We start from the raw sequence: 17,683 nt of genomic DNA, 5'->3' as shown, positions 1-17,683 counted from the left end.
GGCCACCCCTCCAGTCGCTGGGTATCTATATGCCAGCCCTGACCCGCAAGCAACATTGGTCATCCTTCTGCCCCTGCCCTCATGCCACCTGCCAACCTGAGCCATCTCATCACCACCCACACTCCCAGCGACCCCGATCTTCTGCTGTCACCACCTCTGCCTTCTCGCAACGCCCATCCCAGCAGAACTTTTGACTTATGGGCCAGAGATATAAAGTAGTAGCCTGTACCCTGTGGAAAATAATGCATGAGAGAGGGAATCATGAAAGAAACATGATGATCTTTTCTAAGTTCATACTACAAGAAGAATATAAATACTCATATTTTAGTAGCTGCCTTCTTTCAGAAGAGATGAAAGATGAGTTAGAGCAATGAAGATGGATTTCCTACTTTCACCCCCAAGGATAATTAGGGTTGCATAAAGCTAACCATAATTTCACAGAAATGCTTGGAGTAGTCATGTGCAATATGAGTGAATAAATGCATAAATTCAGTATCCAAAATAGCCAGATGCACTTCATTTACTGCACCATGACATTTATCCTGTTTGCAACAGTTAAAAAAAAAAACAAAAACAACAAATCACCAAATTGTAAACAGACCATTTTATTTTTAAACCGTGCTCAAAGTCAGACATATTGTCTAATGTACTAGCTAAAGAAGGAAGGGGGATAACTGAAATGACGCACTTTGTGGAAACTAAAATATAATAAATTAAATTAAATTTTTAAAAAATTCCAGCGGCAATATATTCTCTCTAGAGTTTTCTTCATAATGTGTTGCTAGGTTTAGGACCTGGCCCTCTTGTTGCAAGGCTGGAGTTCAAATAATTATTTGGCTTTATGGTGGGTTTTACATTAACTTCTTTGTGATTTCTCATATATATGGTATTTAATGAGTAGCTGGAATCATTCAAGCACACAGTACAGAGTTCATTATAGCAGACACATGCACAGGATAATGTGGCAGTGTGAAGAAATATGGGTGAAACAGAAAAGGCTCCTTGAATTGCAAGAGGAAAACCTGAAATTTAGTAAAGTTTCAGGTTTAAAAATAAACTACAATAAGTCTGAAATTTGGGACTTTGGTAGGTATCCCAACTTGTAAAAATCATAAATGATAAATATAAATGGGTGACTACCTCATTAAAATAACCTGGGAATATATATATCAAAAAAGGCAGGTTCTCTATAATAATAATTACACTCCTCTGATTAAGTTAGAACAGATGTAGAAAACTGGTCAAAGTACAAAGTCTCACGTCTATGGAAAATTGTGTCAGTAAAAATGATTCTTACCTCAGATCAATTTTGTCTTCCCTACACTATCAGTAATCATCCCAGGGAACATCTTGATGATTGGCAACCCTGATGAACAAATTCATTTGAGGACACAAGAAGCCAAGAGTCAAACAAACAGGCTACCCTACAAAGACCTTGGCAAGAAGGAGGACTAATGCTAACCAAAATTAAAATATTATCATCCAGCAAACCAAAGCAGAAATTTACTGTATTGGATAACCCAGGAGAGAGAGCGAGAACTATATAGAACAGGCACAGTGTCCCACCATCAAACACCACACGGTTCCTTGAATTAAGACAATCTGTAGACCGAAAATAATGTGTCTATAATAGGGCTGTCAAGTGATTAAAAAAATTAATCATGATTAATTGAGCAATTAATTGCGCTGTTAAACAATAATAGAATATTTATTTAAATATTTTGGATGTTTTCTACATTTTGAAATATATTGATTTCAATTACAACACAGGATACAAAGTGTGCAGTGCTCACTTTATATTTATTTTTGATTAAAATATTTGCACTGTAAAAAACAAAGAAATAGTATTTCTCATTTCACCTAATACAAGTACTGCAGTGCCATAACTTTATCATGAATGTTGAACTTACAAATATAGAATTATGTACAAAAAATAACCGCATTCAAAAATAAAACAATGTAAAATTTTAGAGTCTACAAGTCCACTCAGTCCTACTTCTTGTTCAGCCAATCGCTCAGACAAAAAGTTTGGTTACAATTTGCAGGAGATAACACTGCCCGCTTCTTATTTACAATGTCACCTGAAAGTGAGAACAGGTGTTCGGATGGGCTCAATTGTAGCCAGGGTTGTAAGATATTTATGTGCCAGGTGCATTATAGATTCATATCCCTTCATGCTTAAACCACCATTGCAGAGGACATGCATCCATGCTGATGATGGGTTCTGCTCGATAACGATCCATAGTGGTATGGACCGATGCACGTTCATTTTCATCTTCGGAGTCAGATGCCACCAGCAGAAGGTTAGTTTTCTTTTTTGGTGGTTTGAGTTCTGTAGTTTCCACATCGAAGTGTTGCTCTTTTAAGACTTCCAAAAGCATGCTCCATACCTCATCCCTCCCAGATTTTGGATGGCACTTCAGTTTCTTAAACCTTGGGTCGAGTGCTGTAGCTATGTTTAGAAATCTCACATTGGTGCCTTCTTTGCATTTTGTCAAATCTGCAGTGAAAGTGTTCTTAAAATGAACAACGTGCTGGGTCATCATCAGAGACTGCTATAACTTGAAATACATGGCAGAATGCTGGTAAAACAGAGCAGGAGATATACAATTCTCCCCCAAGGAGTTCAGACACAAATTTAATTAACGCATTATTTTTGTAATGAGCATCATCAGCATGGAAGCATGTCCTCTGGAATGGTGGCCGAAGCATGAAGGGGCATGCGAATATTTAGCATATCTGGCACATAAATGCCTTGCAGTGCTGGCTACAAAAGTGCCATGCGAACGCCTATTCTCGGTTTCAGGTGATACTGTAAATAAGAAGCAGGCAGCAGTATCTCCCGTAAATGTAAACAAACTTGTTTTGTCTTAGGGATTGACTGAATAAGAAGTAGGAGTGAGTGGATTTGTGGGCTCTAAAGTTTTACATTGTTTTGTTTTTGAGTGCAGTTATGTAACAAAAAATGTACGTTTGTAAGTTACACTTTCACGATAAAGAGATTTCACTACAGAACTTGTATGAGGTGAATAGAAAAATACTACTTCTTTTGTTTATCATTTTTACAGTGCAAATATTTGTAATAAGATAATATAAAGTGAGCACTGTACACTTCGTAATCTGTGTTGTAATAGAAATCAATATATTTGAAAATGTAGAAAAACATCCCAAATATTTAACACATTTCAATTGGTATTCTATTGATTAATCACAATTAACTCATGCGATTAACTAAAAAAAATTAACTGATTAATCGACAGCCCTAATCTATAACCACCCTTTTCTGAGAGCAACAATAGAGGCATGGGATAACAAAAATTAAGACCAGACTGATCACCTCTAATGTCCATAGTACATAACACCAAATTCAACCCTAGTAAAACTCTGGGAGACTTTAAAACCTGGCATCATATTTGTATTACAAGAGTTAGGCAACTACTCAGAGACGTTACATTCAGATAATTTGAAGAAAAAAAAATCAACTTGCAAGAAATACTGAAGTTCTATTGTACCAATATCTGCAATTGCAACATTTTTCAAACCACCATCTTAAAGGTAAACCTGAGCAGAAAATTAACAGTGAAAAATTACTTGTCACTATTATGAAACACAAGGATCTACTTTCCACCCTATATAAAATTATTTTCAGTTTTTGCTTAGAGGAAACACACTTTTCATGAAGAGGTGGAATGCAGATTTGTGCAAGGAAATTAAGGATGAGGATTGGGAGAGTATTTGGAACAGCAGTCCCTATACCTCAATATACACATTCATAAAAGAAGACTATGTTAAAGTCCTCTATCAGTGGTACCTAATGCTTGTTAAACACATCTATGGTACAGGCATGGGCAAATGCTGAAATGAGTGTTATGAAGTGGGCTGGTTTCTTCACATGTGGTGGATCTGTCCAAAAATTCAGACACTTTGAAAAAAAGGTTAGAAACTCCTTTAAGGAGATGACAGGTGTTTTTGTGCATTTTCCCCAAAAGTTTTGTGCTGTATAACAGACACAAAGAAACGATTACCCATTTGATAGTTGCAGCAAGAATCATAATTGTAAGGTCGTGGAAGAGATGTGACTCCTCTAAATCAATTGACTCGTCCCAAGAAGTATGGGAAATAGGAGTATTAGAAAAGCTGACCCATCAAGTCAAAGTTCTACAGGGAAGAAGATAAAAACTTGGCGGAATTTCCCTGGAGAGAATCATCCCTCACCATGAAACCTGAGAGACTGAGAACTTTTTATTTTTAATATTGAGGAAGGAGAAATTGTTAAACTGCCACCTTACTAGTTTGCCACCACCCTGTTGTTACAGACTCATGAAGGCCAGGCTATGTATTGGAACTACTGTGTTCACAAAACATATTCTGGATAGAATTGTTAAGTTGGTGCTACAGAAATATTTCTGATAAAATGTATTGGCTCTGTTGCTTAAGACCCTGCTTCCACTTCCACAAATGATCTTTAGAAAAGAACTTGTCATAAAAATTGGTGTTCATCATCCATCTGGGTGTTTATATGGCTTCCCCATCACCATCTGTTCATTAATGGTTCTGAAGTTATCCCTCATATCCCCATGAGGGAGGAAAATATTGTCCTTATTTTACAAACAAGGAACTGAGGCAGAGTTGGTGACTTGCTGAAGCTCACGCAGGGAGCCAGTACCAAAGCCATGAACTGAACTCAGACCCACCCAAATCCCATGCCTTAACCCCGTGACCATTCTTCCATCATAGAGATGCATACTGTATAGCTTCCACCCACCTACTTGTGTATATCAGTATTTAAACTTGATAGTAGATATGCCAGTTCATTAAAGTGCCTATTGTTCCCACAATAAACTAATTTGCATTAGTAAGATAAATGGATAATTCCAATGTTTTGCTGGAATTCCAGTCCCATTTAATATTATTGTAAAAAATCCTAAATTGGTCTTCTAAAAATATTTTATTGAACGTTAAAAGTAAAACCATAATTCTGAAATAATACAGAGGGTGGCATTTTGGCATGAAGTGACAGTAAGTTGTAAGGAAATTCTTGGGCCTTCAGTTCAACGATCAGGAAAAGCAGTTGATTTGGAAGGTTGATACTAGGTGAGATGCAATGTGTATTGCATTTTTTCCTTTAAGCATAGCTCTAACATGAAAAGTGCTTCCTTTTTCTGCAGATGTTTACTGGGATTTTTAAATAGAGTACAATGCAGAGTGTTAATAGTTTCTATGTAGCATCTGAGGCTAAAGCAACTGCAGGTGTTAACTAGGAGACAGATGCATAAAAATACACAGCACAAAATTTGCAGTAAAATCAAATTAAGACAGGTTGTTAGAACAATATACTAGGGGCTAATCCAAAGCCCACTGAAGTCAATGGAAAGACTCCAATTGACTTCAGTGGGCTTTGGATCAAGGCTGGGAAGAAATCAATGTGTTGAAACTTACCTGAAAATACCTTTCAAAGTGCCCATTCATTGAAGTAGAGTGAGATTCCTCTGCTGCTTCTGTCGCTTCCTGCCAAAATGGTAGTTGTGACACTGCACCCCATATTCTTCGTAGTGATACTATTACGATACGATTATAGGATAATTATGATGTATCTTATGCAAGATAAGTCATGTGAAGTGTCATTGGAAAGATTATGATTTGCTGAATATGATTATCTTATTTGTATGCATGTATCATTTTTGTATCTGAAGTTATAAATGACTATGTATCTGTACTTCAAATGTAGTTACACCTGGGTAACGCCCACCACACAAGATGCTTTCAGTTGAGATAGTGGGTGGGGAAGGGCCTATTAAGGATAATGGGCCGTCAGGAAAAACAATAGGCCTTAGGAGAAGCTTATCCCCCACCTGGTGAGCCTTCCTGAGAACACTCCAAACAGCCTGTAAGTAATGGCTACTGTGACTCTACAAGGACATGTGACCAGGCCACATGATTCTGGACTCCATCTTGGGATGTCAGTATTTTCCCACAAACCGGTCTGGGAACCGAATTTTGAAACAAGGGTTCCCGTCATATGCTACAGCTATATAAGGCAGGGAGTGACATCATCTGGGGTTCTTCACTCCCCACACAAGAAGACTCCTGGAAACACCTGAGGAGCAAAGACTGAACTGAGGAAAGTGCTGGACCCAGGCTAAAGGGATTTCTCACCTGGGGATTCCAAGTTGTAAAGCAAGTGCAGCTTGCCCCTTAAGAATCTGCAGCCTGCTTGTATCATCTCTTAGGGAGAGAATCTGCTAATTCATATCCAATCTATTTAGTATATTAAGCTTAGTTTGTGTTTTTTTGTTTATTTGCTAGGTAATCTGCTTTGATCTGTTTGCTATCACTAAAATCACTTAAAATCTGACCTTAGTAGATAATAAACTTATTTTATGTTTTAATCCAAACCAGTGAGCTTTGACTGGAGCACTTGGGGAAAATCTCTGCTTGGTTACTATTGTTATCTTCACATTGAGGGAGAGGTGGATTGGGTATTAAACCCAAATACTGGCCAGATTTGACCAGAGCAGGACAGTACTGCTATGGGGTCCTAGGCTGGGAAGCTGGTGGTTAGAGAGCCTGCATGTAACTGCAGCTGGGTGAGTCCCTACCCGTGTGAATGCTGGTGAAAGTGCAGGCTGGAGGGCTTTGCAGCTTGTTACAGCAGCACAGTGTGAGAGGGAGCCCAGGCTGATGGGTGAGAGGGCTCAGTGGTACCCAGTTCCACATGGCCCCCTGGGGAGCAAAAGGTTAGAACTGTTGACTACCTTTGGATATATTAGAACTGCCATAGGTATTTCTCAAAAAAAAATTGCTACGTGAGGATTTTAAATTTTTTAAAGATATTTATGTACCTTAGCAGGGCTTAATTAACAAAACATCAGTGACTTTTCCATTAAGAGAAGTTTTTAAGGAAATTTTTTTAAGAGGAGTCTGCTTGTTAGTGCCCTGAATAGGTAGCAACTTTATAAAGTGTCTAGGCTTGCAAGTTTTGGTCCAATGACTGGCAATGTACAGTGAGATTACAACAACATGAACTTTTTGATAAGTTTTCTATTCTTTTACTGCTTCCAAGATATTGATCCATGGTTCACCTGTTGCCTTCAGTTCCTACCATATGAGAGACTGAATTTGTAAACCCTGCCCTTGAAGCCAGCAGAGGCTAAGATGTCACTGCTCAAGGGAAAGGCCTTTCATTTAAAGTTTGGAGGCCCAATGCCTCTGACATTCTGGGGTTCACCCAGGACAGTAAAGGATTCAGTCATTGTCTGCTTTGTAGCCCTGGGTGTCTTGTGACTGTGCAGCTTTCATTCAGAGCTCTCACCTCAGCAGCCTGCCAGCAGGCCACAAGCCTCACCTTGGGTTTGCCCAGCTTGGATACTCCTTGCAAGCTGACCTTAGTACCTTTCCAAGCCTGAATTCACCCCAAAATCATCCTTCTTCAGGATCCGGTTCCTCTCATTAGACCCTCTCAGAGAAAGCATTAGGTTCACTGCCTCTACAGAGGCAGTAGAACATTCCAACCTGACAGCTTAACACAATCATACACTTTACTGAACAGTACCCGCACTGATGATTTATAATGACAGCAAAACACATTTATTAACAAAAGAGGATGGATTAAGTGATGCCAAATGAAAGGAATAAAGGTAGAGATGGTTGCAAGCAAATAAAAGTGAACAAATTCATCTAGAAGTCTAAAACTTAATCTAGCAAGATACACTCTTTGTTCAAGACAGTTTCTCTCTCATCCACTGTCTTCTTTCCAGATTTTTACTGGCTTGCCTGACCAGGACCCATCACAGAGATCAAATTGAGCTGTGCAGTCACAAGACACACAGGATTACAAAGCAGGCGTTGACTGAACCCCTGACTGGCTTGAGAGAACCCCAAAACGTCACAGCCCCCAACTCTTCTAACCTTTAAAATAAATCACAACTATCAGCGGCCTTGGCAGAGACAGCTGACCATGAATGGAGACAAAGATGTGTCATGGCCATCTTCCTGTTGCCCTCTTTCCCTAAAAATAATAATGACAATCGAAAGGTTAATATAAAATGGCTGAAATACCCTGCAAATACTTAGGTTGAATGGTCAAAGTAAACATTACGGGTGATTTTTTGAAACCTATATTAATTAAAATACTATGGCTTATGCTTTCAGAGTACGAAATAGAGAGATCGTTTTTTCTCCGGATGAAGTGTGTCTTGGCTAAGAGGAATGCAGGCTTGACATGTAGCGGCTATAAGGTAACATGCTGAAGCCTTTCCATGTTCAAAGAGTAACAGGTTTTATTATATGGGTAGCTGTAAAACAAAGTCTGCTACTGAAAAGAGTCAGAATGCCACCGCTGGGTGCAGATTTTCTTATTAATGCAACAGTACACCCTGACACTATGGGCCAGATTTTGATACCCATGCTCATGCTGACTAGTACCTAACTCCACAGGTAGTCCCATTGATTTGAATGAGATTATTCCCTGTGCTGTTCAGGATGAGTAAGGGTATCAGAATATGGCTCCATGTGCCTGTATATCTCAGTTCAGGATTGATGTCTACCACAGTCTCAGGTTTATTTATCAACCTCTTAGCATATATTGTTTTAATAGTTACTGCACTTGAACATGGGTGATGGTAAATACTGTAATCCTACATGAGCACCTGCCATTCAAGCATATATTTGCAGCTTTACTTTGTGCATTTATTCTCCCATAAACTAAACAACATATTTCTACTACCTAAGCAGCAGCTGAGAAAGGCACCTTACACACAGTTCTACTGAAAATAAATGACTTATTCAATAGCAAGAGAAAGAACACCTCAGAGTGACCTGCTGTTTTAGAATTCTTCCAAGGTGCAGACATTTACCTCCCCTTTTAAAGTTGAATAATTATTCCTGAAAGTGTAGTCTGGCTGCTTAACTGTCCTGCAGTGTACATTGTTCTAACCCATAATTTATATTGAAACAATTTTTCAAAAAACTGAGTAGGTGGTGGCATCCCTGTTTTTCTTCTTAGATTACAGTTTGTCAGCAAGCGGAGTCATGTGCCATTTTTCCCCCTTGAAGTCCTATTGCCTGATTACCGTGTATATTGTTTAAAGATGTGATTTTTCTAGAGCGCTCAGCATTGCCTTAACTCTGCTCTCATCAGTCAATGACTTAAAGGTTAGACCAATGCTGAGCACTTCAGAAGGTACCACCTGAATAGCCTAAGTGCAAGGGAAACCAAATATGCCTAATTGTGAGGGAATGAGGAGGCTCTGATGGGAGATTTTAAGTACGTTATCACTGGGTTATTGTTGACTATCACATAAATTAATGATTGAATGGGGAGCTTTAAGAGGAATCTATTTTTAGATATATAGATAATGGATTGCCAAGAATTGCTTAAGGCAGTGGACACACGCTCCTTTTTACTGGAAGAATGTACAAGTCAAAACAAAGGAAATATACAAATTAACTGAGGGATATATAGAATGTGGTTTTGATACTTGTGGAGTTTCCCACATGATATTTGGACTGAGCCTTGCAAGAGAGTGCATAGCCAAATAGTAGCCGTTACAAACTAAGAATATTTATGTTCCTCAAAAGAGTTTCTGAGAGCATTTTGCATTTACCTTTGTTGCCCCAAATCATCATTTATTCCTTCTTACAGTCGAGTATGTCAATTTTAGCATCAGATATGCACATGCAACTCTCATGGACGGTAACTGGAATTATGTACATGTATGTCCAGCTAGAATTTGGCCCTTTGACATTGGCATTGTTAATTTGTCTACAGGGATCATCTAATCCTGACTGGAAAGAAGCAACACTTTTAATGTGTCTAAATAGATATTTAATCATTTATAATTAGGGCTACATTCATAAGTCTCTTAAAGTGTATCTGTTTTTCATCATAATGAAGAACAAATTCAATAGAAGTAGTTTTGATACATCAAACTGGCTGTTAAAGTATAGCTTGGAATATGTATGTCTGTTGCATGATTAAGTCACCATCAACGGCAAATTTCAGTTTATTTGGTTAATGCACAATAACTATCTTATTGTATCTATATTAAATGTATATTAGATAACCTTAATTTAAAGCATTAACTGGAGAGGAGTCCATATGGCACCAGGGCCCTTGCATTTTAACACCATATTACTATTTGCTGGTGACAGTAACACAGGTTCACAGCATGACTGCATCTCTACTTACAAATAAGACACTTAGCAGCCTTAAACTATGCAGACAGACAAATGGTGTTAAGAGGAATTGTTTGTATCACCGTTGAAATAGGTGCAGCAGAGGCTGAGAAATAGATGCTCTCAAGTTGCTGTCTTGACCTGTAAGACCTCTTCCTTTACCTTCAGATATTTACTGTGCTTTCTTTCCATGCCAGGTGATCCACTGCAGTGGCTATTTGAAGATACGTCAATATATGCTGGACATGTCCTTGTATGATTCCTGTTACCAAATTGTAGGACTGGTGGCTGTGGGTCAATCTTTACCTCCCAGTGCAATCACTGAGATCAAGCTTCACAGTAACATGTTCATGTTCAGAGCAAGTCTGGACTTAAAACTTATATTCCTAGATTCCAGGTAAGCAAAATGATTTGGTTTCCATCATATAGCATCGAGAAGTTAAGTTTTGTCAAACTGTAGGGGTTTCTAAATACTTCAATACACTTCATTTTTAGGTGTATTTTAACTATGACATCATTAAAATTGAACTTGAGCACGGTAAAAGTATGCGGAACTTTCAGAATGACTCAGTAAATAAGGCAATGTTTTATCTTTAAAATATCAAGCCTACGGAACCTGATTCTAACCTATAGTTACATGTGTTTATGGTAATGTCCAGAGGCCTCAAGGATAGATAAAAGGTGGGGGAAAGGAAGCATTATTATGCCTGTTTTACAGGTAGAGAACTGAGTCACAGAGAGATTAGGTGACCTGACCAAGGTAACACAAGAAATCCGTGGCAGAGGTGGGAACTGAACCCAGTCTCCCAAGTCCTAGTTCAGTGCCTTAGCTGTGAGACCAGCCTTCCTATCTAATGTCCCTAACCTTGCCTACATTATGGGTTTATGAAGAGATACGAGTGACAAGTCAAATGGCCATTTAAAAAAACAAACAAACATTAAATCTCTTCAGAAAAATAACTATTGGGACAGCTTGCAAGATTGCGTAGTGCACAAGCTATGCCTGGATTTATGGGAAATAGGCACTAGAACCATCTCAGCACACTCTACCGATACAACCCATGTGGATGCCTGAAAGAACTTCCACATGGGCAACGGAAAAGCACAAATCTGAGCTCAAAGAGACACATGAAGTGTCATATAATTTCAACATATAATTATGCCTGTCAATGTACTGTGATGATCTGTATGGTCCAATTTTAGATGTCCCAAGGGAAGAACCTTCCAGCAAATTTCCAGTCTTATAGGTTTAACTACCAACAGGCAGATAATTCTAACCCCCACCCAAAAAAACCCAACCAAACCCCACAGTACTAGGACTGTGGAACAAGATTTGACCCACTTGGTGACTTCCGTGACATGCTGGAGTTTCAAGGAAAAGAAATGATATTCATACATAATGGTAAAAAAGTCTGTGACCAATACATTGGAGAAGTTTTGCAGAGCAATTTAAACACTCAAAAGCATGCTGTCTCTCCAGGCTAAGATCAGTGAGGCCCAGTACTGAAATGCAAGTTACAATTTGTTTTAGGAATTCTCTCTTTTTTTTGGCATGTTTAATGCAATACATCCAATATTGCTAAGCACTGAAAGCTGGTCTATGCTAGCAAGTTAGGTCGGGTTAACTATAGTTGCTCAGGGCTGTGAAAAATTTCGCATTACGGGCGATCTAGTTAAGCAATCCAAGTCCCGGTATAGACACTTAAGTCGCCAGAAGAATTCTTACATTGACCTAGCTACCGCCTCTCGGAGAGATGGTTTTACTCCAGTGATGGAAGAACCCCTTACTACAGTGATAGAAGTGTCTATACTACAGTGGTGCAACTGCAGTGCTGAAACTGTGCTGTTGTAGCATTTCTAGTGTAAGGCTAAGGCTCAACAATATGCCTGTACATGGCAGAGCTAAGGTAGGATGAGGAAGAGGTGCTCTAATGGGACCTCAAGAGGTCTTCTAGTCTAGTCCCCTCCACTCGTGGCAGGACTAAGTATTCTGTAGACCCATCCCTGACAGGTGTTTGTCTAACCTGATCTTAAAAATCTCCAATGACAGAGATTCCACAACTTCCCCAGGTAATTTATTCCAGTGCTTAACCACCCTGACAGTTAGAAAGTTTTTCCTAATGTCCAACCTAAATCACCCTTGCTGCATTTTAAGCTCATTGCTTCTTGTCCTAGAGATTAAGGAGAGCAATTTTTCACCCTCCTCCCTGTAACAACCTTCTATGTACTTGAAAACTGATATGTCCCCCCCGCAGTCTTTTCTTCTCCAGACTAAACAAAGTTTTTTCAGTCTTTTCTCATAAGTCATGTTTTCTAGACTTCTAATCATTTTTGTTGCTCTCCTCTGGATTTTCTCATCTTTCCTGAAATGTGGCGCCAAGAACTGGCCACAATACTTAGGTTGAGGCCTAATCAGTGCAAATAAAGCGGAAGAATTACTTCTCATCCTGTGATTCTATGATTCTAAATGGAGTTGCCTGGAGGCATAAGTGTCTTCATAAGAGACAGTCTATCCAGAGGCGCTGATCGGAGCACAGTGAACAAAAGGTCCTGTTACACCACTGAAAAAGATACAGCCAGCACTGTCCCCACACTTGCCAGGAAGCACAAGGGTGGGGTCCTGCCCCTGTCCTACAAAGATGAACTTCTGGAATATCAAGCATTGTCAGTAGTGCTGGCCAGCGCCCTTCCCCTAGCACTCCCCAGTCCAACTGTCCAAATTATCATTACCTCCTGACAGGAAGGTATTCCCCTGCACTCTCTCCAACTCCTACCGGTAGTGTACCACACAGAAAGGGCATAATCGTGCCCTAAATGGTAATAGGAGAAGACAACTAAATATATCAGCTTTAAGGATAAATAGTTTTAAATAGTTTAAAAGTTAATTCCCGCCCACAAAAGTCATCTGTGGCTGCTGCTTTAATGTATGCACCCATTCATTCCCTCAGTTTCAAGGGACACTGGAGGAGAGATGAGATAATTTTGGCCAGTTCTGTTCCCCTTTCTGTTTTCCTTGTTCACACACTCAGAGTCACTTTTACATCCCAAGATGGAAATCAGGGATGTTTGGAGTAGAAATAGACCAAGGCTGCAAAACTCATATCCAGAATCAAACTTTTCCAAACTCTGAGTGTGTTCAGATCAGGGCGTTTGTTTGACCATTCTAGAGGTAGCTGCAAAACTAGGGATACAGAGCCAACATCTGGAGCTGTTCAACTCCAGGATTTTGATTTGAGAGCACATCTTTGATCATTAGTTAAGCAAGAAAGCCACATGAAAATCACTCTCCATTTTAATTGCACTGAGATCTGAGTGACTGATGTAAATCAGACCTAAACAGGTTAAGGTGCAGTAGTTCAATGCACCTCTCACAGTTACAGGGTGAACTGTGCCTTAGATCCTCTTTAATCACTCTCCAGGGCACTTCTTACGTGACAAGCCTGGCTTCATACACCTCACCCTGCATGGAACCTTGTGGTCCAACCACTCTTAGATGGGTCTCTAGGGCTGTTTCTCAACTGTGTTAATGTGACAGGCCCAGCTGAGTTTGGCACCTCTCAGCCCTTTCACTGCTGGAACCTGTGACCAGAGAGAGTAGATTAAAATGACTCAGATGGGGCCTTCAGAACATAAGAATGGCCATACTGGATCAGACCAGTGGTCTGTCTAGCCCAGTATCCTGTCTTCTGACAGTGGCTGGTTGGAGGTTTAAGAACACCCAGAACAGGGCAATTTCAAATGATCCATCCCCTGTCATCAAGTCCCAGCTTCTGTCAGTTGGAGGTTTAGGGACATGCAGAGCATGGGGTTGTGTCCCTGACCATCAGCTAAGAGCCATGGATGGACCGGTCCTCCATGAACTTATCTAATTCTTTTGGAATCCAATTATCCTTTTGACCTTTACAACATCCCATGGCAACAAGTTCAACAGGTTGATTGTGCGTTGCATGATGAAGTTCTTCCTTTTGTTTGTTTTAAACCTGCTGCTTATTAATTTCATCACGTGACTCCTATATGACGGGATTATGTGAAGGAGTAAACAACACTTCCCTAATTCACTTTCTCCAGACTATTCGTGATTTTATAGACTACTATTATATCCTTCCTTAGTCATCTCTTGTCTAAACTGAACAGTCCCAGTCTTTTTAATCTCCCCTCGTACGGAAGCAGTTCCATATCCCTCATCATTTTTATTGCCCTATATCTTCTTTGAGATGGGGTGACCAGAATTGCACACAGTATTCAGAGTGTGGGCGTACCGTGGATGTATATATTGGCATTATGATATTTTCTATTTTATTATCTATCCCTTTCCTATGGCTTCTAACACATCGATAGCTTTTTTTGACTGCTGCTGCACACTGAGTAGGTGTTTTCAGAGAACTGTCCACGAGGACTCCAATATCTCTTTCTTGAGTGATAACATATAATTTAGCCCCCATCAGTTTATATGGATACTTGGGATTAATTGGCATTATTTATGCATTTCCCCAAAAGTACAAAGCCCATCAAGCAAAGGATAAAACCAATTAAAGTCCTATACGTCTGGATCTGGTACATCTTAATCTTTCCTTGCCAGCTTCTGTTATTCCCCCTCAGCCCAGCTAACAACTCATCTCTTGCTGAGAGAAACAGACTGTCCTGATCACAGTAGGCTTTCCCGGTCTTTTTTTTCCTCGCCAACCTGTCAGCTTTCACTGATACCCTGGACAGCCACCTGGCCACTCACTCAACCCCCATCCTTTTCTAGGGCCAGGGCCCTCTAATGCAGTGGTTCTCAACCAGGGTATGTGTACCACTGGGGGTACAAAGAAGTCTTCCGGGGGTACATCAACTCATCTAGATATTTGCCTAGTTTTACAACAGGCTACATGAAAAGCACTAGCAAAGTCAGTACAAACTAAAATTTCATACAGACAATGGCTTGTTTATACTGCTCTAGATACTACACACTGAAATGTAAGTACAATACTTATATTCCAATTGGTTTATTTTATAATTATATGGTAAAAATGAGAAAGTAAGCAATTTTTCAGTAAAGGTGGGCTGTGACACTTTTGTATTCTTGTGTCTGATTTTGTAAGCGTGTAGTTTTTAAGTGAGGTGAAACTTGGGGGGATGCAAGACAAATCAGAAAGGGGTACAGTAGTCTGGAAAGGTTGAGAGCCACTGTTCTAATGTCGTAGTGTTCCCTTTGACCTCTCTCTCCTCAGCCTTGCAAAACAGCGATAGGATCAAGGCTGCTGAATAGTCCCCTCTTCCTAGCTATAAACCTGGGCATTGTGTTTGTTTAGATGCTCCTTATGTAGGCCATTGGTTTACCTTTCCCGCTTGGTTCCCTTAACAACCCCTTTTGATCTAACTCCATAGCAAGTAACCCATCAAACAACCACACACAGGTATGCACCATATTCATGAAAAATAAACCAATGTCTCCCAGTTGGTCATAGAACCACTGTGCACTAGGCAGAATTTGGGTGTTGAGTTTTGTGACAAAGGAGAGAGTGGGAGTGCTGTGGAAGCCACATCCAACTCCTCCCTCTCCTCCCTCCCCCAACACACACCTTGCAGAGGGAGGAAGCTCTTCACTTTACCCTCAAGTGACCTCCACCTCATGTCAGTGTGTAAATCACCGACAGCCCCTAAGGAAAATGCATCTAAATCCTTCCCAGATGAAGGAAAGGTTGCCATGTTGGGGGATCTTTAGGGAGGGATTGTGTGTTTAGGGGAAGGGTTGCTAGAGGAGCCTTCTTTCTCCTTCCCTCTCTCTCTCGCACTCTCTCGGGTGCATGCACACGCACACAAAGCCAACAAAGGAAGCCTGAAATCATGAAACATACAAAGCACCTTTTCCCTCCAACTGATGTGTCAGTATAAAATAAATGTAAAGACCTGCTTCTCTGCAGGGCTAAGCAATGAATGAAGCTCTAAGGAAAGAGAAAACAAAAGGCATGATAATCAAAAAGTGGAGTTCAAGTTATTTGCAAGACCCATTACACTGTGTAACACCTATTGTATTCATTTTACAGGATTGCTATGTTATCTTGAAACTGAGTGCAGCACCTCTGCTCTGCTGTTAGAGATGGAGAAAGACCATGGGAGTGTAAATGCCACCAACACATAGATAAACAAACAAAGCTAACTGTGGTTAAATTCCTTGGTGTAATTTAGAGTATATTTTGCTATCAAGTAGCAAGGACAGAAAGAGCACTTGGGTCATGTAGTCTGATCCCTCTTGTATTGTGTGGGACTATTTCTATAAGGGCCTACTAAAAAGTTTCTTGTACCTTCCTTGAAGTGGCTGATACTGGCCACTGTCAGTATACTGGACTAGATATATCTCAGCACTGATTCCGCATGGCAATTCATATGTATTCACTACCTCACTCCCAGTCTGTCTGCAGTGATCGTACTTTTACTTCGTTCCAGTCAGTTCCCATCCTATTGCTCTTAAAGTTAAGAAACTTTTGCCTCATGTCTAACTTAAGCTTTCCTTCTCCTTCTTTAGCTTCCAGGCATTGCTATTGTTCCTTGTCCTTCCATCTTCCAAAACGATATAATCCTCTGCCTTCCTTTAGACTGTTAGCTTGAATTTATTTATAGACTATGAGAACGGCCACTGTAGACTAATTATTTTTGCTATGCACATATATCTGCAAGGGCGTAAAATTTGTCAATAGTTAAAAAAAAAAAGTTACTTTACAGTTCCACAAACAGATCGTCAACTGGATCTTTGTGCAGAGGATCATTCATGTTAGTAGTTCCAAAGTTGCTACTAATAAGATAAACTAAGTAAAAATCTTATGCTGAAATAAGTTAACAGATCCTCCTCCTTGACTGTATCTAGGACACTCCTTTGTGTACAGCATTACTGCGCCCTGTATTTGGCAGGCGTACCAAAGTTTTAATTTCTTGTAAAGATGATTGTTCTCTATTTCCAAACCAACATGATTTCTCTGCAGCCTTTTAGCCTTGATTAGTTGGCAAAATCAATATTAGTTTAATGAATTTGAATATTTCTAGAGATACTGCTTATCTGTCAGCCTTCCTCTTCTAGGGTGACTGATTTAACTGGATACGAGCCCCAAGACTTGATAGAGAAGACCCTCTACCACCATGTCCATGGCTGCGATGTCTTCCATTTACGATATGCTCACCATCTCTGTAAGTAATTGGCATAAAGTGACTGGCTCAAACCTTCAGCTTACTCAGTAGGGTCAGGAGTTCTGCAGACAACGGCACGGTGGTGCAAGGAAAACAAATCTGAAAAGGGACAGATCTCAAGTGCTCAGCACCCATAATTGAGGCCAGATTTTCAAAAATACTCAGCTCCCATTCAGGAAGCAATTAAATGGTCTGATTTTTAAATGAGCTCATCACCCAATATGCTCTGTTCTTTTCAGAATATATTTGGCTACCTATTTTGCTGCCCAAATGGGAGCAGAGCTGTTTTGAAAATCTGTCCCTGATTGTGAAAAAAAATCTGTCTCTTAATGGTCTTAGTTTG

General features: G+C 39.9%; 1 protein-coding gene across 5 annotated transcripts in view; it reads left to right on the top strand.

The window, feature by feature from the left end:
- The window catches only part of SIM2 (SIM bHLH transcription factor 2), a 73,678-nt gene that overhangs the window by 32,339 nt on the left and 23,656 nt on the right, over window positions 1-17,683 (top strand). For all 5 annotated transcript variants that reach the window (XM_007068247.4, XM_043538251.1, XM_043538252.1 and 2 more), the window contains exons 5-7: window positions 8,152-8,237; window positions 10,374-10,573; window positions 17,234-17,340. In XM_007068247.4, the coding sequence (XP_007068309.2) occupies window positions 8,152-8,237; window positions 10,374-10,573; window positions 17,234-17,340 (393 nt within the window). The remainder of the gene's footprint in view (window positions 1-8,151; window positions 8,238-10,373; window positions 10,574-17,233; window positions 17,341-17,683) is intronic.

This window comes from Chelonia mydas, chromosome 1, assembly GCF_015237465.2.
Source record: "Chelonia mydas isolate rCheMyd1 chromosome 1, rCheMyd1.pri.v2, whole genome shotgun sequence".
In the NCBI taxonomy this organism is placed as follows: domain Eukaryota; kingdom Metazoa; phylum Chordata; order Testudines; family Cheloniidae; genus Chelonia; species Chelonia mydas.
The sequence above is the reverse complement of the archived record's forward strand: the minus strand, read 5'-3'. Positions and strand labels throughout refer to the sequence as shown.